General features: G+C 40.3%; 2 protein-coding genes across 3 annotated transcripts; both read right to left on the bottom strand.

Annotated features, from left to right (window-relative positions):
* Positions 1-2,654: 2,654 nt before the first annotated feature.
* Positions 2,655-10,241, bottom strand: pabpc1a (poly(A) binding protein, cytoplasmic 1a). The gene is made up of 15 exons (XM_020091310.2): positions 9,321-10,241; positions 8,844-9,037; positions 8,560-8,675; positions 7,316-7,455; positions 7,128-7,222; positions 6,831-6,968; positions 6,494-6,589; positions 6,089-6,361; positions 5,848-5,938; positions 4,953-5,075; positions 4,710-4,852; positions 3,743-3,827; positions 3,480-3,610; positions 3,103-3,193; positions 2,655-3,019 (listed from the first exon to the last, which is right to left on the bottom strand). The coding sequence occupies exons 1-14, from the start codon at positions 9,511-9,513 to the stop codon at positions 3,104-3,106; spliced, it is 1,908 nt and encodes a 635-aa protein (XP_019946869.1). The 5' UTR covers positions 9,514-10,241; the 3' UTR covers positions 2,655-3,019; position 3,103.
* A 1,988-nt stretch (positions 10,242-12,229) lies between these two features.
* Positions 12,230-19,299, bottom strand: LOC109632163 (14-3-3 protein zeta-like). 2 transcript variants are annotated; one of them, XM_020091307.2, is made up of 6 exons: positions 19,105-19,299; positions 16,050-16,346; positions 15,552-15,675; positions 13,729-13,892; positions 13,446-13,541; positions 12,230-13,217 (listed from the first exon to the last, which is right to left on the bottom strand). In XM_020091307.2, the coding sequence occupies exons 2-6, from the start codon at positions 16,335-16,337 to the stop codon at positions 13,164-13,166; spliced, it is 726 nt and encodes a 241-aa protein (XP_019946866.1). In that variant the 5' UTR covers positions 16,338-16,346; positions 19,105-19,299; the 3' UTR covers positions 12,230-13,163. The 2 variants fall into 2 exon arrangements, with proteins under 2 accessions (XP_019946866.1, XP_019946867.1); XM_020091308.2 differs by having other exon boundaries at positions 18,987-19,129.
* Positions 19,300-22,859: the final 3,560 nt, after the last annotated feature.

Genomic DNA, 22,859 nt, shown 5'->3' on the forward strand with positions numbered 1-22,859 from the left:
TGCTCATGAAGATGTTGAGTGAACAGATGCTACCTGTTTTGGTGAGATACATTCTACTAAAAATGGAAAGATGTCTTTTTCAATTAAACATAAAGCCTATCTTTACATTCATCCACTTTGTTAAATCAAGCAGGTCATGCTCAGTCAGATCTTTTGTTTACATACAGTAGATATCTGGGCAATTCACTGCAGTTTCAACAGATATACTGTATCATCAATCACAAGACTCCAGAAGCCTTTGAAAAAAGATTGATATTCTGTATCGCAGCCAGAATTTGATATTCATCTGTACATGCCATTTGCAAACAGATTTATTACAGATTCTGTTCCAAATATGTTAAGATTTAGTTCTCCCCTTTCTCCCTTATCATCATATTCAACATTCAGTAAAACCTTTCTAATCATCAAAATGAATTGAGGTACATGACGTCATGAAACGTAACTCGTAATGTTCTAGAATAATCTCCCATGACTTTTATTCAACATCCCCACAACTAAATGCATTCCAAGCAAAGACCATTAAGTGATGTTAAATCATAAAGAATTCTTTTGAAATCAAGAAATAGAATGATGCTCTTTCCTCATCCATTTCACATAATTCAATTGTAAATGGGCAAGTATGATCCAAAAATATGGTTGTCATGAATCAAATCATCACAAAGGGAGATGGTTAAGATTTTGAGATAATGTTGCCTTGATGAACATCAACTTACCTTGTAATAACTACCATTCATCATTTAGAATACCCACTTCTATTAATTTAATCCAAAGTGTAAATAAAAACCCAGTCAATGATGAAGTAATCAAATTTTTGTCAAGTTTTGATTGCCATTTTGGGAGGAGTTATCCAAGATTTTTGGAAGTTAAGTTTTGTGAATTTTTTTAACTGTTTGAATGTGTTATGATCCACAACTTTCAGGTTCGGGAGGCAGACACCATCTCTGCATTTAAAGTTAAACTTAAAACATTCCTTTTTGATAAAGCCTATAGTTAGTTCTGGACCAGGTGAGTCCTGAACCATCCCTTAGTTATGTTGCTATAGATCGAGACTGCCGGGGGAACTCCCATCATCCACTGAGCACCTCTCCACTTCTCTCTGTCTCTCTGCCCCCCCCCACAACTATTACTATTATTACTATTATTAACAACAATACTACAGTAATTAATTATTATATGAATTGTTACTGCTATCATTAATAATCAATAACTTTACACAGTTATTTTTTAAATTTTAACCAGTCAGAGCTGATACCTGATGGTGCTCAAGTGTTCCCAGTCTCTCTCGCCTCTCTCTCCCCCTCCTCTCCCTCCCCACTATCACCCTTCCTTATCTCCTCTCTTTTCCACCTATCTCTCCTCTCCTCCCCTTTTTCTCTGCTCACTCCAACCGGTCGTGGCAGATGACCACCCACATTGAGCCTGGTTCTGTTAGAGGTGTCTCCCTGTTAATGAGGGAGTTTTTCCTCCACAGTCTCCAAAGTGCTGCTCATTGTGGGAACTGTTGGGTTTCTTTATATTAATACGATTTTAAGGTCCTGACCTTCAATGTAAAGTGCCTTCAGATAATGTATATTATGATTTGGCACTATACAAATAAAATTGAATTGAACAACTGCTGCATTGCAATTCACTTCTCAGGTGGCACATTTTGCAGATTTGGTTTCTGTCACTTATTCCGGTTATTGGACCAGTCAACAGATAGATGATTAACACAAACTGTTTCAAGTTCATATTTCAAGTCTTAGTTTCAGCATTGCATAGTGTATGTAAACAGGGTATTAAACTACCATGAGTGAATATATAGTAGCTGTAGTTTACCATAAAGCACAACCTCCAAAATATTTGCTTGTAATAAAGCATTTGAGCTGGTTTTTAGTGCTCATCTATCATGGTCAAACATTTGAGCACTTAATGTTTTTTTCCTCCTCCCTAACAAACCAGTTGTCAGTTGAGGGGGCTGCGTAATATACACTCACCGACCACTTTACTAGGCACACCTGTTCAATTGCTTGTTAACAAGAAAAGCTAATCAGCCAATCACATGGCAGCAACTCAATGCATTTGGGCATCTAGACGTGGTGAAGACGACTTGCTGAAGTTCAAACCGAGCATCAGAATGGGAAAGGGGATATTTTCTTGGCACACTTTGGGCCCATTAGTACCAATTGAGCATTGTTTAAACACCACGGCCTCCCTGAGTATTGTTGCTGACCATGTCCATCCCTTTATGACCACAGTGTACCCATCTTCTGATGGCTACTTCCAGCAGGATAATGCACCATGTCACAAAGCTCACATCATCTCAAACTGGTTTCTTGTGCAAACAAAAGGGGCAGATAAATGGTAAATTAAGCTGACACCATGTTCTGGCCAACTAAAATAATACTACAGTGGTTACTGTATTCCTGCAGGTTGCCCTGACTTTAGCCCTTGAGATACTCATGATTAGTTGGTTCTATAAAACAACCGTGCTCTAGTTGGACGGATTTACCAGCACTGAATGACACTGACACCTGGTGGAAGAAACCTCTTCAGATATGGCTATTATGACCAACACATGAATTACATCAACTGGTGTAAATGTGTGCATTACTTTTGTTTTGTATAATAATGGAGACAATGGGGACAATAACCGGTCATAAAACAGAGGCACATCTTTTGAATGAGAATTTATTACAGCCTGTAGTTTACGATACAAATCACCTTTCAAATCACTCAGCTACCACTTTCGTGAACATGGCTGATATTCTTTGCACTGACAGTAAAATGACATAAAACAGAGGAATGCATTCAAATTCATAAATTCAATTTTCTCTATTTTGCTATTTTTTTTTCCAACAAATTTTTGTTTATGATCAAGGTCTAGCCAAACCATCCCTAGACCTGGCAAAGTCAATTGTTTTCTTTTTTTATAAGAAATAATTTATCATTTTGCGATGTTTTCAGAGTTTTAGGTTTTTCAATGTTTAATATTTTTTTCTCTTTTTCCATCGGTGAAGCAGGTTTCAAAATGCTCGATCTGTAAGAGAGAAATTTGATAGTTAAGTTTACACTCTTGATAACTTGTGAATTTTTAAAAACAGAATTCCTCCCCTCACATACCTTAGACACTGGGAACACCAGCAGGGGTGGTGGACTTCTGAGCAGCCTCCTTGGCCTGGTGGGCCTGAAGCACAGCAACAGCCTCATCCACCTGAAACAAGACAAAATATATATATATATATATATATATATATATATATATATATATATACACACAAACACACACACACTGCATATGGAGCATTTCACATTTAACTCTTCCAAGTTTAATAATAACCTCAACAGACGATTCGCTGTCCATTCATGAGTACTGCTTTATGTAGATGTTAAATAGCAGCCAGGCTAATGGTACTTATAAGAAACAAAATGATCATGAGACAATAATCGCAGCCAAGTGGTTTCCAGAGATAAATCTGACAGATTAGCCATTAACTGACCTTCGAGCGAAGTGACTCGGGTGACTCGAGCATGTGAAGAAGCTCCGAGTTGTCGATCTCCAGTAGCATACCAGTGATCTTGCCCGCCAGGCTGGGGTGCATGTTCTGGATCAGGGGGAACAGACGCTCACCTGAAAGAACAGTTATCAACAACTATTGTGAATACTCTTGAGGTCAATGTAAGAAACCAGACACAGGGTGACTTTTTTTTTTATTAGTTTAACCCAAAATTCTAATGAAATCAGAGCATGTAAAGTACTAACCAAGCATCTGCTTCTGTTCCTGAGGAGGGGCAGCAGCCAGCATGGAGGCAGTCAGGGGCTCCTGTCCTTGGACATGGACAGCGGGCTATTGACAGGGGAAAAAATCGAAGCAAATTTTAATGACAATCAAGTAGTTATTACAATATAGTTCAAGACCTCATAAATGACTGGATGAGTTGTGTTGAGTATCCTTTGAATTTTTCTGATTCAGGTGTAAATTTAAATTATGTTTATTACCTCTGCCAAATGATGATGCGGATTTGGGCAAAGGGTTAAAACCAGGATATATTTTTTGCACTTTGTAGAACATCGGAGATGGGGCATATTTAGGGGACTACTGTTACAGCTTTTTTACAGCTCTTTTAATGCATAACGTAAGCCGAGATCTACTACCCCGCATCTATCCAATGCACAATATTCAAATTCATATTAATAGCATCTGTTCAATGCACAATATTTGTGTTCTAAGTTCAACAATATGTTCTGCTGAAGAGCTGCTACTGCAGTACAATGTTTTTATATAGACTTTGCCTTAATATGGCCATAAATGCGTCTTCATACCATAGAGTCCTGACATTTAATACCATACCCAATTTGTATCGAAGGAAATACAGTAGATGAACCAGCAGCTACGCTGCGAGTAGCAGACACACTGCGCTTATGAATGACAGACAAAAGATTCACCTGCAGCGCAACCGCAGCCCAGAGAGTTACAGAGATCGACAGTGAAGACTATCGAGATCGACCAGTTTGCGACCACTGACATGGACCATGCTTAGCCAGCACCACAGAAATGGTGGTTTAAATTTTGCTGTCAGCAATCACCAAGTATGGTCAAGTTTATTTAATATTCAATCACCACCTGCTTTTGGAAAACATGAAACCTATGCGTAATCACCATGTTTGGAGATGAAACATTTTCCCCAATTCCTCATATTGAGGCAAAGAAAGTCAATGAGATTTTTACCTGTTGCATGGTGACCTGTGGCTGGGACGCCATATGCTGCTGGGGGTTGCGCACACCGGCAGCATATTTATACTGGGGCATGGCACGCACTGGGGCAGCAGTGGCTGAAGCACTGGCAGGGCGCTGGCTGAGGGCCTGGTTGGCTGAGGTGAGAGAGGAAAAAAATTTACTAAGTGACGAACACAAAGTGGCAGAGGAACAAAACATAGCAGATTCTTGTGTTCTTAGGACTGAAATACTTACGCATACGCTGAGAAGCCATCATGCGTGGCACCTGAGTGTTGGTGGTAGTGGTGGGACGGATGGTGTTAAAAGGCTGTGGCCTGGGAGCTGATGGGCGCATGGCACTGGGCATATTTTGGAAGTCTGAAGGAACAGAAAACAGAAGAGAACCACAATGTCTTTAGGTCTAAAGAGGTGACTGGTTGACTAGTTTATTATTACCGCATGCCTGGAGTTTGAATCAGTGGATGACAACCTATCAAGTTTAAGTTAACCATAGTTGATTATCCTGTCAATATATGCTGCTCTAGGCTACATAAAACTGTTAAATAATGAAATTAGTCCTCGTTCTTAACTTGCAGTGATGATGTTGCATAACGTAAATAAGCAAATCTATTCAAAATTGTATGCATGTTGTATCATGAAATCGACTGGCAGTAAAAGCAATGCAACATAGCCAAACTGTAGCCCGGGTCCACAGGCAGAAGGAATAAGTAGTAAAACCCACAGGCTAACAAGCACATAAGTGACTTTGGTACATTAATGAATTTGGAGAGCCTTGGAGATCCCAAGCACCACTCAATGTACTACAGGGTGCAGTTTGGTGTGCTCACCAAGTGACGAGTACAGCAAGTTTGTACGAAAGGTGGTTTTAGCAGTATATGGGTTAGCAGTACTGAAGGGTTTCAGCAGCAAGCACATGTGTGTCATACTGTGCTCAAGTGGGTTTATGCCACTATGCAGTACTGAAATTAATTAATTTAAATGGCCAACAGTTCATTCTGCAACATATTAAAGGAAAATAGTCAGAGGAAGGCAAAAGCTTTTGTCGTTCTCTGAATTAACATATGGAGTGAACTTCTTTCTTTTTATACTTGGGAGGTCTTTTAAGAGTAATTAAAGTGTGGTTACTTACGCGGAGGACGCGCTCCCTGAGTGGCCCAACGGGGGCTTGGGCGGAGCTGTGCCAGCTGGTTGGCAGAGTAGTAAGCAGCACGGTTCTGGGCCTGACAGGGTTAGGAGCAAAGATTCATCATTGTGTTGTATTTTACTGCCAAGGACCTCAATTTTTACATTCCCCAATTCCCCTACAACCAACATATAATTCATATAATGCACAAGTACATTAATGTTTTTTTGCAAATGGACTGGCTCACCTGAGGTATAGCAGCCATGAAATAGCCTGAGGGTGGGGCAGGCTGGTAAGGGTTGAGGACAGGGTTGGGCACAGCACGGACAGTGGCCATCCTCTGCATGTACTGATTGGTTAGATGGGCTTGACGCTCTTCTTTACGCTGGGCCAGGGCCACATACAGTGGCTTTGTTGCAACAATTCGACCATTCATCTCCGTTACAGCTTTAGTTGCCTCTTCTGGGGAAGAGAAGCACACAAATCCAAAGCCTTTGCTGCGACCACCCTCCATCATCACCTATCAAAGGAGGGAATGATCAATATTTATTTTTGAAATATTGCAGTCTTGCCAAGTTAAAATGAAAATCAAAAACTCTATTAAACATATCATGAAATATTTTCACATCACATCAAGTGCTGAAATCTTTACCTTGGCGCTTGTTATGGTTCCAAATGGAGAGAACTCTTTACGCAGACGCTCGTCATCCAGACCATCATCCAGGTTTTTCACATACAGATTGACACCCTGGTGTTAATTAAAATTGACAGTTAGACTAATCTCAAGAAGTCAAATCAACTCTTAGTCTTGTAGCACAAACGCTGTAGCACTTGAGACAGAGTAGTTGATCCAAGATTTTGAATGGCAGCTAAACGTGCCTTAAAGCTGTACTTAAAGCATTTGTTCCAAGGCACGTCCACTTAAACCACCCTTGTGGTATCATACACTGAATTTAATTACTCTGAAAAAGATTCAAAGGTTAACAAACCTGGTATCTGGTCATGCGATCTTGTTTCATCTGCTCAAATTTGCGCTTGAGTTCGTTCTGGCGCTCCCCTTTCTTCTGTGCACGGCCCACATACACTTGCCTGCCATTCATTTCTTTGCCGTTCATGTCATCCACAGCCTACAATTAGATAAGATGTCCTCTGAAACAAGCTTTAACAAGAGCTGCGTCTATATTGATTCAATGCCAAAAGCAGAGGTACAGTGACATTGTAGGGCATGTTATATTTTCCTGATAGACAGATGCATAGGAAGGAGGCCATGTGGAGTAGATCCTTACCTTTTGTGCATCTTCGTGTCTCTCGAAACTAACAAAGCCAAATCCCTTGGATTTGCCACTTTCATCAGTCATAACCCGGATACTGAGTGCTGGACCTACAACATACAGTGTATCAAAACCCAGCAGACCAAATCACACTGTTAACGTACTTAATCGTAAAACTGTTGCCGTAAAGCTCTTTATCTTACCATATTTGCCAAACAACTCCTTTAGCTTCTCATCATCCATGTCCTCCCCGAAGTTCTTGATGTAAACGTTGGTGAACTCTCTGGCACGTGCTCCAAGCTCAGCCTCCCTTTCTTTACGGGATTTAAAGCGTCCAACAAATCTGTTGATCAAATGGGAGAGGTTTAGAACAAGTCACACATGCTGTGACAAATTTTAGACTTATTTTCTTAACTCCTAACTCGGCTTCTTCTTGCTTAAAGGGGAAGTCCAACAAAAATTTTAATTTACTCATTATCTACTAACCACTATGCTGATGGAGGGGTTGGTGAAGTGTTGGAGTCCACAAAACACTCATACTGCTCCTGTGGTGTCATCCAGGTCAGACATAATAGGATATAAACATGGTGTACATGACACCGTTTCAAGTTGAATTTCAATGTTGGGGCTTACGGACACTTGGATGACACCACAGGAGCAGTATGGAGGCATTTTCTGTTTACGTTTGAACATGATCACCATTTATTTCAACTGTATTTGATTTGGCTACAACGCTGTTAACCTGAAACTCCATTCACCCACCCCTCCATCAGCATAGTGGTGAGTTGTCATGATGGTGATAATGAGTGAGTTTTCCTTTTTCACTGAACTATCACTTTAAGATTTAAAACTGGTCAAAAAGTAAATCAAATAGCACCACGTACTGCTGGTTGTATTGTCAAAGTTGAAAATGTAGTTTTCTGATTCAATAACTGACCCACTAAACTGCAATGAATGACTAGATTATTTTTGTTGTGGTAATGAGTGCTTTGGCAACAGTTTCAGCTCATCCTATAGATGAACAAGTTACAGAGCGTTGCCTGCAGGAAAGATAAAACTGCAATTGGCTTGTCTCAACCCATAGGAAAGTTAACTGCTTCATACCATGTTACATCATTACAAAAAAAACGATTTAATACCAGAAAAATTATAATATAATGATACTCCCAATCAGTATAATTACCATCCAATCTCTAATTAGCATATTCTGTAATGAGGTTGTTAGACCTTTTAAACCTCACTCATTTCTCTGGGAGGTTTGTCATTCTTAACTGGGTTTTTGAATGAAGACCAGAACATACATCTGGCATGAATTCTAGGTGAGTTTGTGGACAAGATGCAGTTCAACACAAAAAAACAAACTTTGATTAGATATAGAACTCATGTTAATCAGAGATCCTCAAAAACACAGACTTAAAACAGTTACCGTAAATGTAGTCCAACTTACACTTTTCTGTCATTGAGCAACATGCCATTCATTTTCTCAATGGCCCGCTCAGCAGCCTCGTGGGTCTCAAAGTGCACAAAGCCGTAACCCTTTGAGCCATTTTCATCACAAACCACCTTGGAAAAGGAACATTTGAGCATGTCAACAACCCTGAGCATCATGCAGTGTAAATAGACCCCACACACAATCACCTTAAACACAACAGCAATCTTCAGTCATGCAAATTAGTGGTCTTTAAAACACTAAAACATACATGCAGACAAGGTGAATTATGTTGTGCCTACCTTGCAGGAAAGGATATTTCCAAATGCAGAGAAGGTGTCATAGAGCGCCTTGTTATCAATGGACTTGTCCAGGTTCTTGATGAAGATGTTGCCCACTCCACTCTTCCTCAGGGAGGGGTCACGCTGAGACCACATGATGCGGAGTGGTCTGCCTTTGATCACATCAAAATTCATGGTGTCCAGTGCTCGCTCAGCTGAAACAGATGACAATACCTCTGACATTAGCTTCAGGACAGGTTCATATATTTGCATCATGCAAAGACTTCTGTACTTCTACAGTAGATTCATGACGGATGCATGCCATTCATAACTCTGACAGATATCAGTACATCACAACAACACATTGACTAAATCTATAGTGCTGATTGAAACAAATACTAAAACATGGCATGCATAGTCCGCTTTCAAAATGGAGTAGGATAGTGCCATATTCGTCTGTCTAGCAGTCCATACTTCATGACGTGACGGTACACCTACCATCTGCTGGCTGCTGGAAGTTGACATAGGCATAGCCGAGGGATCGGCGGGTGATCATGTCTCTGCACACTCTGATGGACAGGATGGGTCCAGCCGGGCTGAATTTCTCGTAGAGCATCGCCTCGGTAACATCTGGGTGCAGGTCTCCCACATAGAGGGAGGCCATTGGGTAGCTGGGCGCGCTGGGATTCATATCCGACCACGCGTGTTCTCAATAAGACAAATGTGGGATTGCAATAGTTTGATATGTCTAAAAACCCGTCAGCCTTTGCCAGCCCTCTATAAGGAGGGACTGTTTGCTTGCTCTCAGTTAGCTTCACAAAAATAAATCGGAGCGCCAACACTAAAGCTAGCTTTTTAACAGTTAGCAACGTGGGCTAGTTAGCTTGATTAGCAAATGCCGGAGCGTGGCCTAATCAATGTGGCTCGCACACTTCACAATTCTGAATCTGTTCTCCTCCCCAGTCAGTAAGCCGAGTCAGTATACGAAGCAACAGTCCTCGCTTTTAATACTAACTGGGATGACAAATCCCTAAAAGGGAAAAATAAGTGGTTAGCAGTAAAACTGGCTAACGCTAATCACACACGCTTTCAACAATGACGCTAGCTGCTCAACGTGCTACCGTTCCTCTCGTTCCGTCTTTCGTTGTTTTTTCGAAGGCAGTGTCTTCTTTGCGTTGCTTGGGTTTGGCAAATTAAATCCTGCTTCACCGATTTTTATTTTTCTTATAAAAATATGTCTGCGTGTGCGCTCTAGCTTTTAGTTTGTTTCATAATAATAAAATGTGTGCCGAGACTAGCTCCGGAGCACACCCTACGCAGACGGATTACGGGAATGAAAGGAAGGTCGGTAGAGGTTGTTTCACGATTGCGGTCGAAAACTGCTGCGCTTTCACCACCGAGGCTGACGTCACTCATCTCGCGATGTTTTACATTTGAAGGAACGTGTTTGGTTTAGGGTCCATGGTCATTTCACTCCACCGTAACACTATAGTGTATTCTAATGTGAAGTATGTTCTGCCAAATTAAAAAAAAATGTAACAACTAATTTATTTGTGCTGTTTTGAAATCCATAGTTTTCATGATTATAATCGAGGGTTACAAATGTTTTCAGCAAATGATACAATGTACATCAGTAAATATTTAACTTGAATAATTCGTTCATCAAGATCTGATGTGCGATGTGATTGTTCCATTCATTTCTTTGAGCAGTGTATAAACACAAGTCTTGTTGGTCCAGTCAATCCCTGCAGGTACCACACCAACTCTATCTTAATGTTTCCAGGTTTCCAGATGTGCCAGGTGCACCCTGTCACCAAAATACGTCTCAAAGGGGCTTCATCATGCAGTTACATTTCTTATAAGAGGCTGTTGTGAGATTACAGATTCATACCTACTGGCCACAAGTTATTTAACTTTCCAATGGCTTAATAAGTTGTGGCTATAGGACTTGGGCACCAGGGGGACTCTGTACAGAAGGGATGTGGGTGGAAACTGTTGTGAAGGTCGTGCACTGCGAGCAGCAGGCATTGTGAGAGAAGTAGTCAACAAACACAGGTGCTGCTAGTGACATGAATGACTGTTCTGTAGATACAGGGCCTTCTTTAATGTGATTAGTTAATGACCTGATTTGATCCACTGTTTCCAATCAAAATGGCTGCTGTGAAAAAGGTCTCTAAGTGCAGGGATAACAGAGAGCGAAGAATAACTCCACATTTATAAGTGCTAATACAATTGTGTGCAGACTGAGTGAGGGCAAGGGCACCTGGGAGTTCTGTGGTCGCTATACAGCCTGTGTTCAGTCATGGTTTGGGATTCATAGATAGTATTCCCCTCACTATCAGGACTAATAGGCAACAACTACAGCCAATCAGCACATAGGATGGGGTTAATTAAATTCTATTTTATTTGAATAGTGCCAAATGAGGTTACATTTGGGAAAAAAACAATAAGTTGTGTCCACAATTATCACAAGGCATTCAAGTCAGTTCAAGACAGTACAAAATTATAGAAAAACCCAACAGTTCCCATAATAAACAAGCACTTTGGCGATTGTGGAGAGAAATAGTGCCTGTTTAATTGGAAGAAACCTCAGGCAGAACCGAATACAAAGTGGGCCACCATCGACCTCAACCATTTGGGGTAAGCAGAAAAAATGGTGGATGGTAAAGAGAGGGGGGACAGTTGTCAAACCTTCAGAGTGGTTGTCATAAAAATAAGTGATATTTATAGTTGTTATCATGTTAATGATAGCAGCAGCAGTTGAATAATAATTTTGGTGCTGTCAGAGTTGGATAGCGATATAGAGCATTAACAATGGCAGAGGAAAAACAAAGTTAGTGCCATGTAGTAAAACAGATCAATCCTGTCCTTTCTCACATTTTGTGATCAAGACCTGGTGAAAAAAATGTGTCAACTGTGACCCCCTTTGCTATGTATCTGAGAAAGAAAATACCCCAAATTCATTAGGATGGACAAATAATTGATTCAAACAATTCTTCATGAAGTTTTTTCCCCCCAGTAAATAGTCTCTAAATTGGGAAAATATGGCAGACTCGCTAGGTTGGGTATCGTTTGAATTCTATCCATCCCAATATGATAAACTACAATTACTGCCCTGCTGTAATATGCCTCTGCCAACCAGTGCTTTTTCAGTCTACATACATTTTTTTCCTTGAAATCTAAGTCAGTAAGTCTTTGAGTACAAAAAACTGGTAAAAATGTTGATAAACTTCCTATATGCCAAAAGCATGTTTTGTGACCTGAGTAGCCATTAGCCAGTTAATTTAATCATCACTCAAGAGTTGAAATTCATTAATGCAAATTATAGATTTTTATCATATAAATGTTGCAATCAAAAATCTATCCATTAAGTGCTAGCATAATGGAGCAAAACAGATGAATCAACAGAAATTGATACTTTTTTTTATTTCACTTACATGAAGTTAGACATTTCTCCCAATAAAATTTCTGTACGGAAATTCCAAAAACAAAAAAACGTTCTTGCATCTCCAGAAACTACTTATCAACATGCAGTTTAGGCAAGTATTGAACAAAAACAAGGAAAATTGAAAAGTCATAAACTAGATAAACATTTTTCTTACTGCCGTCTTCTACAAAACAGCAACAACAAGCTTGTGTGTTCTTTTGTTCTTTAAAATTTTTTATACCTCACAAGTGAAAACAGAAATACAAAAGCAGGTCACCCAAAAACAGAACAAAATAATAGGAGTATAAAGTTAAGCAACTGACAAATGGAATGTCACCATTGTGTTCCAAAAAACCCTGCCTTCTCTCAACCGATCCCCATCATTTCCTCCACTGCCCTCAACTCTTAGGTCATTCATGATACCAAGTACACATTAATTGCCGTTGGCTGCTCAGATGTGGCAAGCCAACACGTGACTTTGTGAAGAAAAAGACCATTATTATGAATAGAATACATACAGTATAACCTTTTTTTGTGTCTAAAAACTCAACCTGCATGCTTCATGAGTTGGAAAACTTTCCCACTCTCCCACCACCTCAATAATACAATAGATCTATTGCTCCCCCACACAAAGGTCAGCAGACAGGCAAACAACCCATACATTTGAACTTTTCATGTGGACCCACCCACCAAACAATTTAAACTATAACCTTACTCCCAGTTCCCCTTTCTCACAGTTACTACAAAAAAGGAAAACGTAAACAGAATAGAGATGAGTGTTGAGACTCCTAAATAGAAAAAAGATGATACGGGTTGGACCATGATAGTGAGGTCTGCTCAGTGTTGATGATCATGATACAAATGAGCCAGGATGATAGTAGGCAGACAGGGGGTCGCCTATGCCACCATCTGGCTCACTGTTTTGCTTCTTCTTCATCTGCATCAGTCTGGCTATCGGAGTTCCACAGCTGAGGAAAGACAGAAGAACAAACAAAAAGGAGAATGAGAAGCCGTAAAAGGGAATAAGAGAAGAGGGTCAGGAAGTAAAGAAAAGAGGGAAACATACATTAATGGCTACTCTTTAAATGATTGTGATTCATTTAAAAATTGTGAATGGATGAATTTGACTCCTAGTGTGAAGTGCTTGGAGTGGTCGTTATAAGTATATATCTATATGTAGCTGAAATGAAACTTACTGTCAAGTTGTCTCTCAATAGCTGCATGATAAGCGTACTGTCTTTGTACGATTCTTCACTCAGTTGGTCCAGCTCGCCAATAGCATCATCAAAAGCCTGCGGGAATTCAAACAAATTTTTGTTTGCCAGAGAAATGATGGCCAAGAACAAGCTGTGCCGTTATGGAGCAGTAGAATGTGCATGCATTTCAGGTCTTCACAAAATCAGTGCAAGATATCAAAAATTTTTGCATTTGATATTCTCTCAAATAAGAAAAGAAAGTAAAGTGGTCTTATGTACTTACTTGTTTGGCCAGCTCACAGGCATCCTTAGGTGACTGGTTGATTTCATAGTAGAAAACAGAGAAATTGAGCGCAAGACCAAGGCGGATTGGGTGTGTGGGCTTCATATCGCGCTTGCTGATGTCAAAGGCCTCAGTGTAGGCCGCCATTGAGTTTTTAATGATGTCTGAAAGGAAACAAAGAGCATGAGTACTGTGGACTCTTAAGCATTACAACAAATAGACCTGTACAATGCTAGTGTGTATAAAAAGAGACAAAGGATAGAAAACCCAGAAAAGGAAACACACTTAATTGCTATTTAATGATGTATAACAAGCTCAAACCAATGCAATCAGAAATAGGTCAAATAATATTCATGAAGGTTATGCTCAGTTTTTTTCAAAATGGTTTCAGACAAGTAATTTTGGAGACTGTATTTCGTGGTTCTGTCAATTTTAACTCCATTATACTCTGGCTTATTAAAATTCTTAGCCATCAGTTCACTAACTCATATCTTACTGGTTTAATGTGTAGAAAAACAAAGTATAAAATCAAATTGTAGTTTAATGAGGGTTTATGTTAATTTATCTATGTGAAGTTGTCCGCAAACCAGATTAATTCTCTAGAAGTCACTGCTCCTGGCCAAGAAATAGTCCTGCATACCAAGACAAACAAAAACTATTGTGTGGCTTTCGACATGCCGACTAACACTGGTTACGCAACTTTTTAAGTTAATATGGCTCAATGGCAGCTGAGTAGCCTGAGAACTTCTCAATTTCATCTTTGTGACTCCTCACACACAACCTAGCGATCACATATACACCTATTTCTTTATTAATAATGGTGTTGGTTAATGAATCCGGATGGTTCTGGTCACTTTGACACTGATGTCCTGGCTGTGGGCGCCTCTTGTTGTGTTTGGCAGGTGATGACACACAAAATGTTGAACATTTTCTCAATTTGTTTAAAAGCGTGCCGTGTTAACTCTGGAGAGAATCAAACAAACACAAAGTAAACTTCAGTAGAGTTCAAGTCCTAATAACTTGAGTGTTGGTGCTTATTGATAAACATGGAAAGTGAGCGCAGATCAGTAGGACAGGCTACTGACACGGTACAAACCAGCCGCTGCATCTGCTCTTATCCTGAAGCAGCTGCACTAATAATTCTACAGCGCTGGTCCGTAGCAGAAACCCTGTATTCACACTTTTGTTGCCAGTCTAATTTGACAAACCGCCTCGTTCATATCAACGTTCTCTCCTTAACCTGCATGTCCTTGTAGACATGCAGGTTTTCTTTTTATATACAGTATCTTTTAGGAATCGAACAGCAAAAATGTAATTCAAATGTTTTTCACCTGTGAGATTCAAATCTATTATGGGACAGAGTTTATATAGATGTGCTTAATTTCCTTTAGCTGTCTTCTGGGACTGTATAGAGGTCGTACATTATTGGTTCACATATCATTAAGAAATATCTGTGTTCACCTGCAAAGCTTTCACATGTCTGAAATGACAGCATGGACTCTCCCCCCTCAGACTGCTTTCTTCTAACATTTTTTTGTAGCGACAAATCAGTGAACAGAGTTAAGTAAATTTAGAAAGAGGTGTCGACTGACTGATGCTTTTAAAGTTGCTACAGACAAAACCTTTCTGACTGCCAGGTGCATACGGACACTATTGTGATTACTAAGGAGCCAATGTCATGCATAATAATTAATAAATATAATTATCACAATCTAGCTTTCCAGCCAGCAAAATTTACAAATAAATGAATGATTTTAAGTTAAACAAAGCTCTAGAAGCCCCCACACAGATGGTATAAAAAAAGGAATTAACATAGAGCTTACCATTCCTCTCTTCCTCTGTAGCCACCTCAGCCAAATAACGATAGTAATCGCCTTTCATTTTCAAATAAAAGACTTTACTTATTGATTTAGAGGCCTTTTTAATGAGATGATTGTCCAAGAGATCCTGTAGCAGAAAACAAACAAATAAAACAGACAGTTAGAAAAGAAGCACCACCACTGTCCTTATGTTTAAACAACTTTTCTAAAAACACTAAAACAAATCTAAATCCAGTGTGGCTTAATGCATCCCAGGCCTCTGTTGGTAGTTTAAAAGATTGAATCTCATGACCATTAACAACACGTTCGGGTGCATATGGAACTGTGATCAGATCACTCAAGTTGGATATTAGACACAAGTGTCAGTTCACTTAACAGTTATACTGACCAGGGGCACCAAAAACTTTTTCATGCTACGTTAAGTTAGAGACGCCTATGTCGAAATTGCAAAGACATTACTCTCAATAGATAGAACCAGTAATCAAATATTAGCAGTCTCACCAACACGTCCTTGCAGATATCTTTCAGCTCGTTCTCAATCTTTTCCTTGTATTTATTAACAATGGCAGTCTTCTTTTCGTTGTCAGGTTTCTGCTGGATGCTGGCCACCACACGCCAGGAGGAGCGTCGGGCACCCACCACATTCTTGTAGGCCACTGACAGCAGATTGCGGGCGTCATCACTTATCTCCTCTTCACTGTCCACTGTAACCTCCTTCATTATAGCAGCCATGTCATCATACCGCTCAGCCTGCTCGGCCAGCTTGGCCTTCGCCTCAAGACAGCTCATGACTGCTCACTGGAAGAAGGAAAAAAAAAATGGGTAAAGAACCACAGATGTCATTTATGTGAGAAGCAAGTGGGTATTTTTTAATTTTTTAATTATAGATATTTAAATTAGTACCCAAAATAAATGTGGAGAGCAAAGTCCATTGAAAAAAATGAAAAAAAGAATTACTGTTCTGTGGTTGTATGCTTCAGCCAACCAGTGCAGTTTCAATCTACATACACTTTTTTTTAGCCTAAATGTCCGCTGTGGATCCTGCTGCCTGGAGACGCGTTCACCACACATAACTCTTGCCCAAGGAGTACATGACGACGATAGCACTGCAGCTGTTCAGCTATGCTACCAGAACTGTCGATGCGAACGCGCACACTCTTGAGCGAGAGTTGTGTGTGCGTGTGAACGTTAAGCAGCTCCGGAGTAGGGTAAGAAACTAATGCTAATATACAGCGTATACAGTCATGCACAGCTCCACTATTTCAAACAAATATATTGTCATGCAGAGTGCGAATGCATGGCACATGGAACACCATTTATCGCAGTTCAAGCAGTCTTCTGCAATATGTATATTGCAGATATTGATAATGAGATGACAATAAATCGATTTCGATATATTGTGGAGCCCTAGTTTGAAAAAGTGGTCACCAGTTACTAAAATTGTATTTGGCTGCAATGCTGCTTACCCCTGAAACTGTGCTGAAACGTGTTTTGTGGTCTTTAACTCTTCAACACCCGTTTTTGAAGAAATTTCCTCAAGGTCTCTTGAGATATTGTGTTCACAAGGACGGACCATTTGAAAACATAAATACATATAAACTTACAAGAACAGAGAAATAATATGTGCTTACTCTGGTGTGAATATCAATAAATGCTTCTACTTATTCCAACGAATAAAAGCTATAGCACACACCGAAACTACTGTCTCTGAGGCTTGCTGCTCTCTCCAGGAAGTACTTGTACAAGGAAACTGTGACACACACCATGGCAGTTCAAAGATATGGGTGATAACATAGCAAGTTAGTGCACTGTACTGACTATATTCAAACTATAAAATGTTTCTTATTTGAAATGTTAAATGTTTGTTAGCTACACAGGGAGAGGGTGTAGTAGCAACATACAGTTGTATTTAAATTAAATAATTGCTGTAAGACCTGTAAGCATTGGAATTTGAGAAAAATGGATATAATGCTATGGCTGTGCTATTAGCCACCCTACTGTACTGTACAGTATTAGCCTAGCGAGTCCCAAAGCAATATTGAGTGTTATAGGGTTGTAAGAGGAGAAAAGTAATGGACCAGCGGATACAATGTTCACCACTACACCAACGACCTACATACTTTTGACCTATCCAAAATAGCCAACAGGCTTTCACAAAATCAATCTAATTAGTTTCCATTCCAGAGAGTATGCAGTTTGACATGTTCAAAATCTGTCCTCAGATAAGGAAAAGCAAGCCAATTCTAACATACGGTATGTACAAACGTATCACAAGTTGGGCAACCAAGTAAACAGAAAAAAGAGCCAAGGAATGAACTAATGACAACCTGACAAATACCAGAGGATTTGCCATTTGAACAGATCAAATGTGGGTTGATTCAGTAAGATCTTAAGGGAAAAAGTACTTCGATGGCTTTCACACACAAGGACCTATGTTAAAATACATTGCAGTTAACAACTTCCGTTGAATAGTAACCCTGAAGACAAATGCATTAAGTGTGTTAAGTATTCCATTTATAGTGCAGCATTACTATAACCACTCCGACACATTAACACACGCACTGCTTTAAAACTTGCTTTTGATGATAATTATAATCTAAACGGGATATGGTCAATCAATAAAAATTGTGACATGTTGGACAACGTGACACGTGAACATGATTGAATAAGACCCACGGTTATATTTCCATCAGTAAATAACTTGTGCAGCAAAAAGTGTAAATAAGAAGTCACGTATGACGGTGCCACTCGACGAAAGAATGCAAGCTACAGCCACGTGTACAACAGAAAGGACATTTTCTCCAGGGTAAACGTTTCCTTTCTCTCATCAACGCACACACCACACCCATCCCTCTACCTGCGACTCGCCAAACAGGAAGTGCGTTCACAGTACCACTATGTCTTACTAATATAGACCCAGAAACCCGTCCAGTACATTGAAAAACTTGGTTGTAACGAGGCGTACCATATAGTACACCAATATCAACCTAAACCGCTTCCCCACAGGCCCTCGTGAACACTTGCAAATATGGCGTTGACTATTTCCTGAACCGTCAGCATTCCTAGCCAAACATCTTTTGTAAATGCTTCCAGCGTTCCATTCGAAAATGAGTCACCAATTCTTGTTGAACTCAACCAGAGACGGTGACACCGCGGTTTGATATCGCGACGCAGAACCCATAAAAAGGCGTGCAACTCAGTCGAGCCCGTTCGGAAGCAGTTTAACTCGTCTTTCTATTTTTGTTTGTACACTGATGGACATAACATTAGCGAATACAACCGATACTGCGCGAATATCACACACGCTGAACCGGATTTCATTTGATCGCTACCCGCAAAATAACAAACACACTTAGCCAAAGATGTCTCATTTCGAATCCAGCCATTAGACATATCCCAAACTGTACCAAAGCTAGACACTGTTCATTGAGCTGATACCTGTCGCCGCTAGTCGGGGGGGGAAAGGCGCTTCCAATGTCACTATATTTGTTAGAAGGTCTTCCAATAACTCACACAAACATAACAAACCCTTTAAAAGCCCTAAGTGCTCCCATACCTGAGTGCTAGCAGATAGCAGCGATGTCGGCGTAGCTTGCAACAGCTGACTGTGTCGAGAGGTGAGTGTGCTCCACGGGGTCTCCCTCCAACCACTCCAGGCCAAGGCAAGGCCCGAGGGGAGGGGTTAGTGGTGACGTCAAACGTTACCGTGACAACCGAACACAAGGGCCTCTGGACGTTGTAGTCAACCTTCCTGTTCCTGCCCCAGTCTTTACCAGGAGAAGGGCTCACAAGTGATTGCAAATGATGTAATTAACCTGAGGACATTTTGTTTTTCATGACCAAATAATCGTTGTATTGCAGTTACGACATTGTGCCATGGCGTTTCATTCCAGCAAGTAGAGATGTTGGAATCATGTCAGCAAGTTTAATATGGATCTGTAATATACTGACAGATTCAAACACTGTCTTACTGCAGGAGCTTTCTTAACAGCGAGTGGAACCACCTGAGGAAGCTCTTCACTCACACGCTTCTGAGAGGCTGGAAGAGTATGCTCCTGAAACTTCAGACCTCAAATTCCTTTCAAGGAATAAAACACCTGAATTACTTTCATAACACATTCACCTGTTCACTCACAAGCGAAATAAAAACAACAGGGTGGCCTCGGGTCGAATGATTCTCAATACAGTGAAGCCACTTGCTCAGATTCAGCAGCATCACAGAGGCTTGCTGTCAAGGAAAATTACCAGAGACTATCGTATCACAGAACTCACACTATGATATGGGCACAGAAAAGCTGTTTTGTTGGCTGACTGCTCTGCTCATGTGGGTGATAAAGGTAACGACAAGCAGATTAATTGGGAGAGGGACTATATCATGATAAAAAAAGCTTACAGAAAGGGATCGTTAACACCTGGTAGACCAGGTTACCTTTTCAAGATTTTCCTGAACAGAAAGTGGAACGACTTGAAGTTCTATACTCAGCTTTTGAAAGGTTGTTAGAGCCTCCTCCCTCAACCTCAGGTCTTGGGCTAAGCCCCAGGTGGCCTTTGCGTCTGGTGAGGCTGTCAAAGCCCTTGGTTGCAACTTGCCCCAGGTCCTATTTGTACATACTATCTGGCAGCTAGATTGTACCTTTGTTATCTAGAGGTCTCGAAAAGCTAGCTATCAATCACATTAGTGCTGTTCAAAAATATGGTTAAAAACACACACATCGAAGATAGTGACAGTCAATGTAAAGCCCCAACTCAGAAAAAGTTGGAATGGTATGGAAAATGCAAATAAAAAAAGACAGCAGTGATTTCTAAATTTAATTTAGACAGTGTGAACACAGGGTATTTTATGTTTTGTCTGCTCAACTGCATTTTATTTGTAAATATGCATCCAGTGGCAATTTAGGGCTAGTGATGACGTAGAATGATTAAAAGATGAAGTGATTTATCAACAGATGATTGTAATCATGATTCAGTACAAAAGCAGCATCCAGGAAAGGCCTAGACCTATAACAGCAAAGATGTTTGAGAAAATCATTGAAGTGTTTAAAAGCAGGGTTCCTCAAATAAAGATAGGAAAGGATTTGGATATTTCCTTTACAGCGCATAACATTATTAAAAGATTCCAGGAATCTGGAAGAATTTCAGTGTGTAAAGGGCAAGGGAGAGAGCCTAAGCTGACTAACCGTGCTCTCCGATCCCTCAGACGACACTGCATCAAGAACCGTCATTCATCCATAAGCCATATAATCACATGGGCTCAGGTTTTCTTTGGCAAACGTTTGTCAAGCACTAAAATACTTAGTTACATCCACAAATGCCAGTTAAAACTTTACTGTGCCAAAAGAAGCCTGATGTTAACCTTGTCCAGAAGCACCGTCGACTTCTCTGGACTCTAATGCATCTGGGATGAACCATAACACAGTGCAAACGTGTTTTGTTGTCAGAGAATCAGTTTTTCAGGTCATTTATGAGAGAAATGGACGCTGTGTGCTCCAGACTAAAGATGAAAAGGACAATCCAGACTGTTATCAGCAGCAAGTCCAAAAGCCAGGGTCTGTCATGGTATGGGGTTGTCTCAGTGCCTCTGGCAAAGGTTACTTACACTTCTGTGATGGCACCATTACTGCCGAAAAGATATGGTGCCATCACAAACGGCACTTTTGAAATCGTTGTCAAGTTGTTGTCTAGGCAGTGTAGCTAGCTACAGGGCCAAAGCAATACATACAATGAAGTGATCTTGTGCAGGTGTTGCCTGCATCATGCTTACACATGATAAAAACTCTTTAATACATCATTCCATTGAAAAGTCAACAGTTTAATGATTCAGACCAGGATGGCATGAGGCCCTTTTGCCTGAGTGCTATCCTAAGGTCAGGGTAAATGATACTAGGGTCATTGGAGAATTATTATTTTATGTTCTGCAACTATGCACATACCCCACACACAGTGCACGTGTATACTGAAGCAACCATCGCTGCTGTCTTCTGGTCATGACCGTTGCTCTTCTTGATCTCTGACTGCTTTTTGGCATTCTTCTGCTGTGACTGGAACGTCTGGTGCCCAAGGGTCATATTTGATGCTACACCTGAAGAAATTGTACAGGAATTTAATCGGCACAACACCACCAAGAAGACGACGAGCCATCAGCTGTGAGAGAATTAAAAACCTTGCCTGCAAAGAATGACTTCCAGGATAATGGAAAGCACCAGGGGACGGAAAGTTGCTCTTATTTAATATGTGAACTTCAGCAGCAGCTGAGGCTTCAGATAAAATAACCTTGATGATTGATAGTATGAAGGAAGTTGTCTCAAATACCACTTACAGTCCTAAAAATGTGTGAGACAGCAGTAGCTGTGAACAATCTCTTAAAACTAGGTTGAATGCCACGTTTTGGGGTTAGAAAGATAAGGCAATTAACTTTGATTTCCCCAAAGAAAATCAGACTACAGATATTTTTATGGACAAAACACTAAAACAAGGTCAGGGCTGTGGTTCTCTGAACTTTGTTTCTGACTGATGGTGACGATAGGGGGATAATTTTGATCAGGACCCAGGGGGGCCGTAGTGTGTTACCAGCTGCGACCACGATCCTCTTCGCTGGCAGCATTTTACAGTGAGAGTGACGTCCACCCATTAACACTAACCAAACTTAACTTAACACAACCAGACAATGATGGCCAATCAGCAACATTAGCCAACTTTACTGATGGTTTAGTTTAGAGACAGATGGACTTACTGCAGAACAGGGTCCTGTTGGTCACATGAAACAACTTCCTTCAATAAATTTATCGTTACTGTTAAAATACATCATGCAATTTCATTTTCTGCTAGTCAATGAACAATCAATCTGTAAGCCGGTCTGCTATTACAGAAGCTAGCAAGGTAGAATACAGGGGCATCGACAGAGAATGAGCATTTTGATGGCTATTAAGTCACAATACACTTTGTACATGGCTTACCAGTAAAAAATAAAGTGTATAAGTGAAGAACTAACTTCTCTGGACCTTCCACCACTTCCTGTGCGCAACTTCTTGTTTGCTGTTTATACCACCACTTACCGTGTGGGTTAGTGTATAGTCATGGCATTGAAAAAAATAATTATTTGGAAGAGGCCAATGCTGAGACTCAGCCATGAATTAGTATGACAATGTAGGGGTTTTCACTAGGGACGTTTGAGAGCAAAGGCAGAAGTGTTGGGTTATCAAGAACTGCATTTTAAGTCAATCAGTGCTACACTCTACTGTTGCTTGCTACCAATTAAGGACAAAACAACAGAAGCAAAGCATGCCTTACGTTAAAAGTTACAATGAGACAATG

The sequence above is a fragment of the Paralichthys olivaceus genome, chromosome 13 (assembly GCF_024713975.1).
Source record: "Paralichthys olivaceus isolate ysfri-2021 chromosome 13, ASM2471397v2, whole genome shotgun sequence".
Taxonomy (NCBI): domain Eukaryota; kingdom Metazoa; phylum Chordata; class Actinopteri; order Pleuronectiformes; family Paralichthyidae; genus Paralichthys; species Paralichthys olivaceus.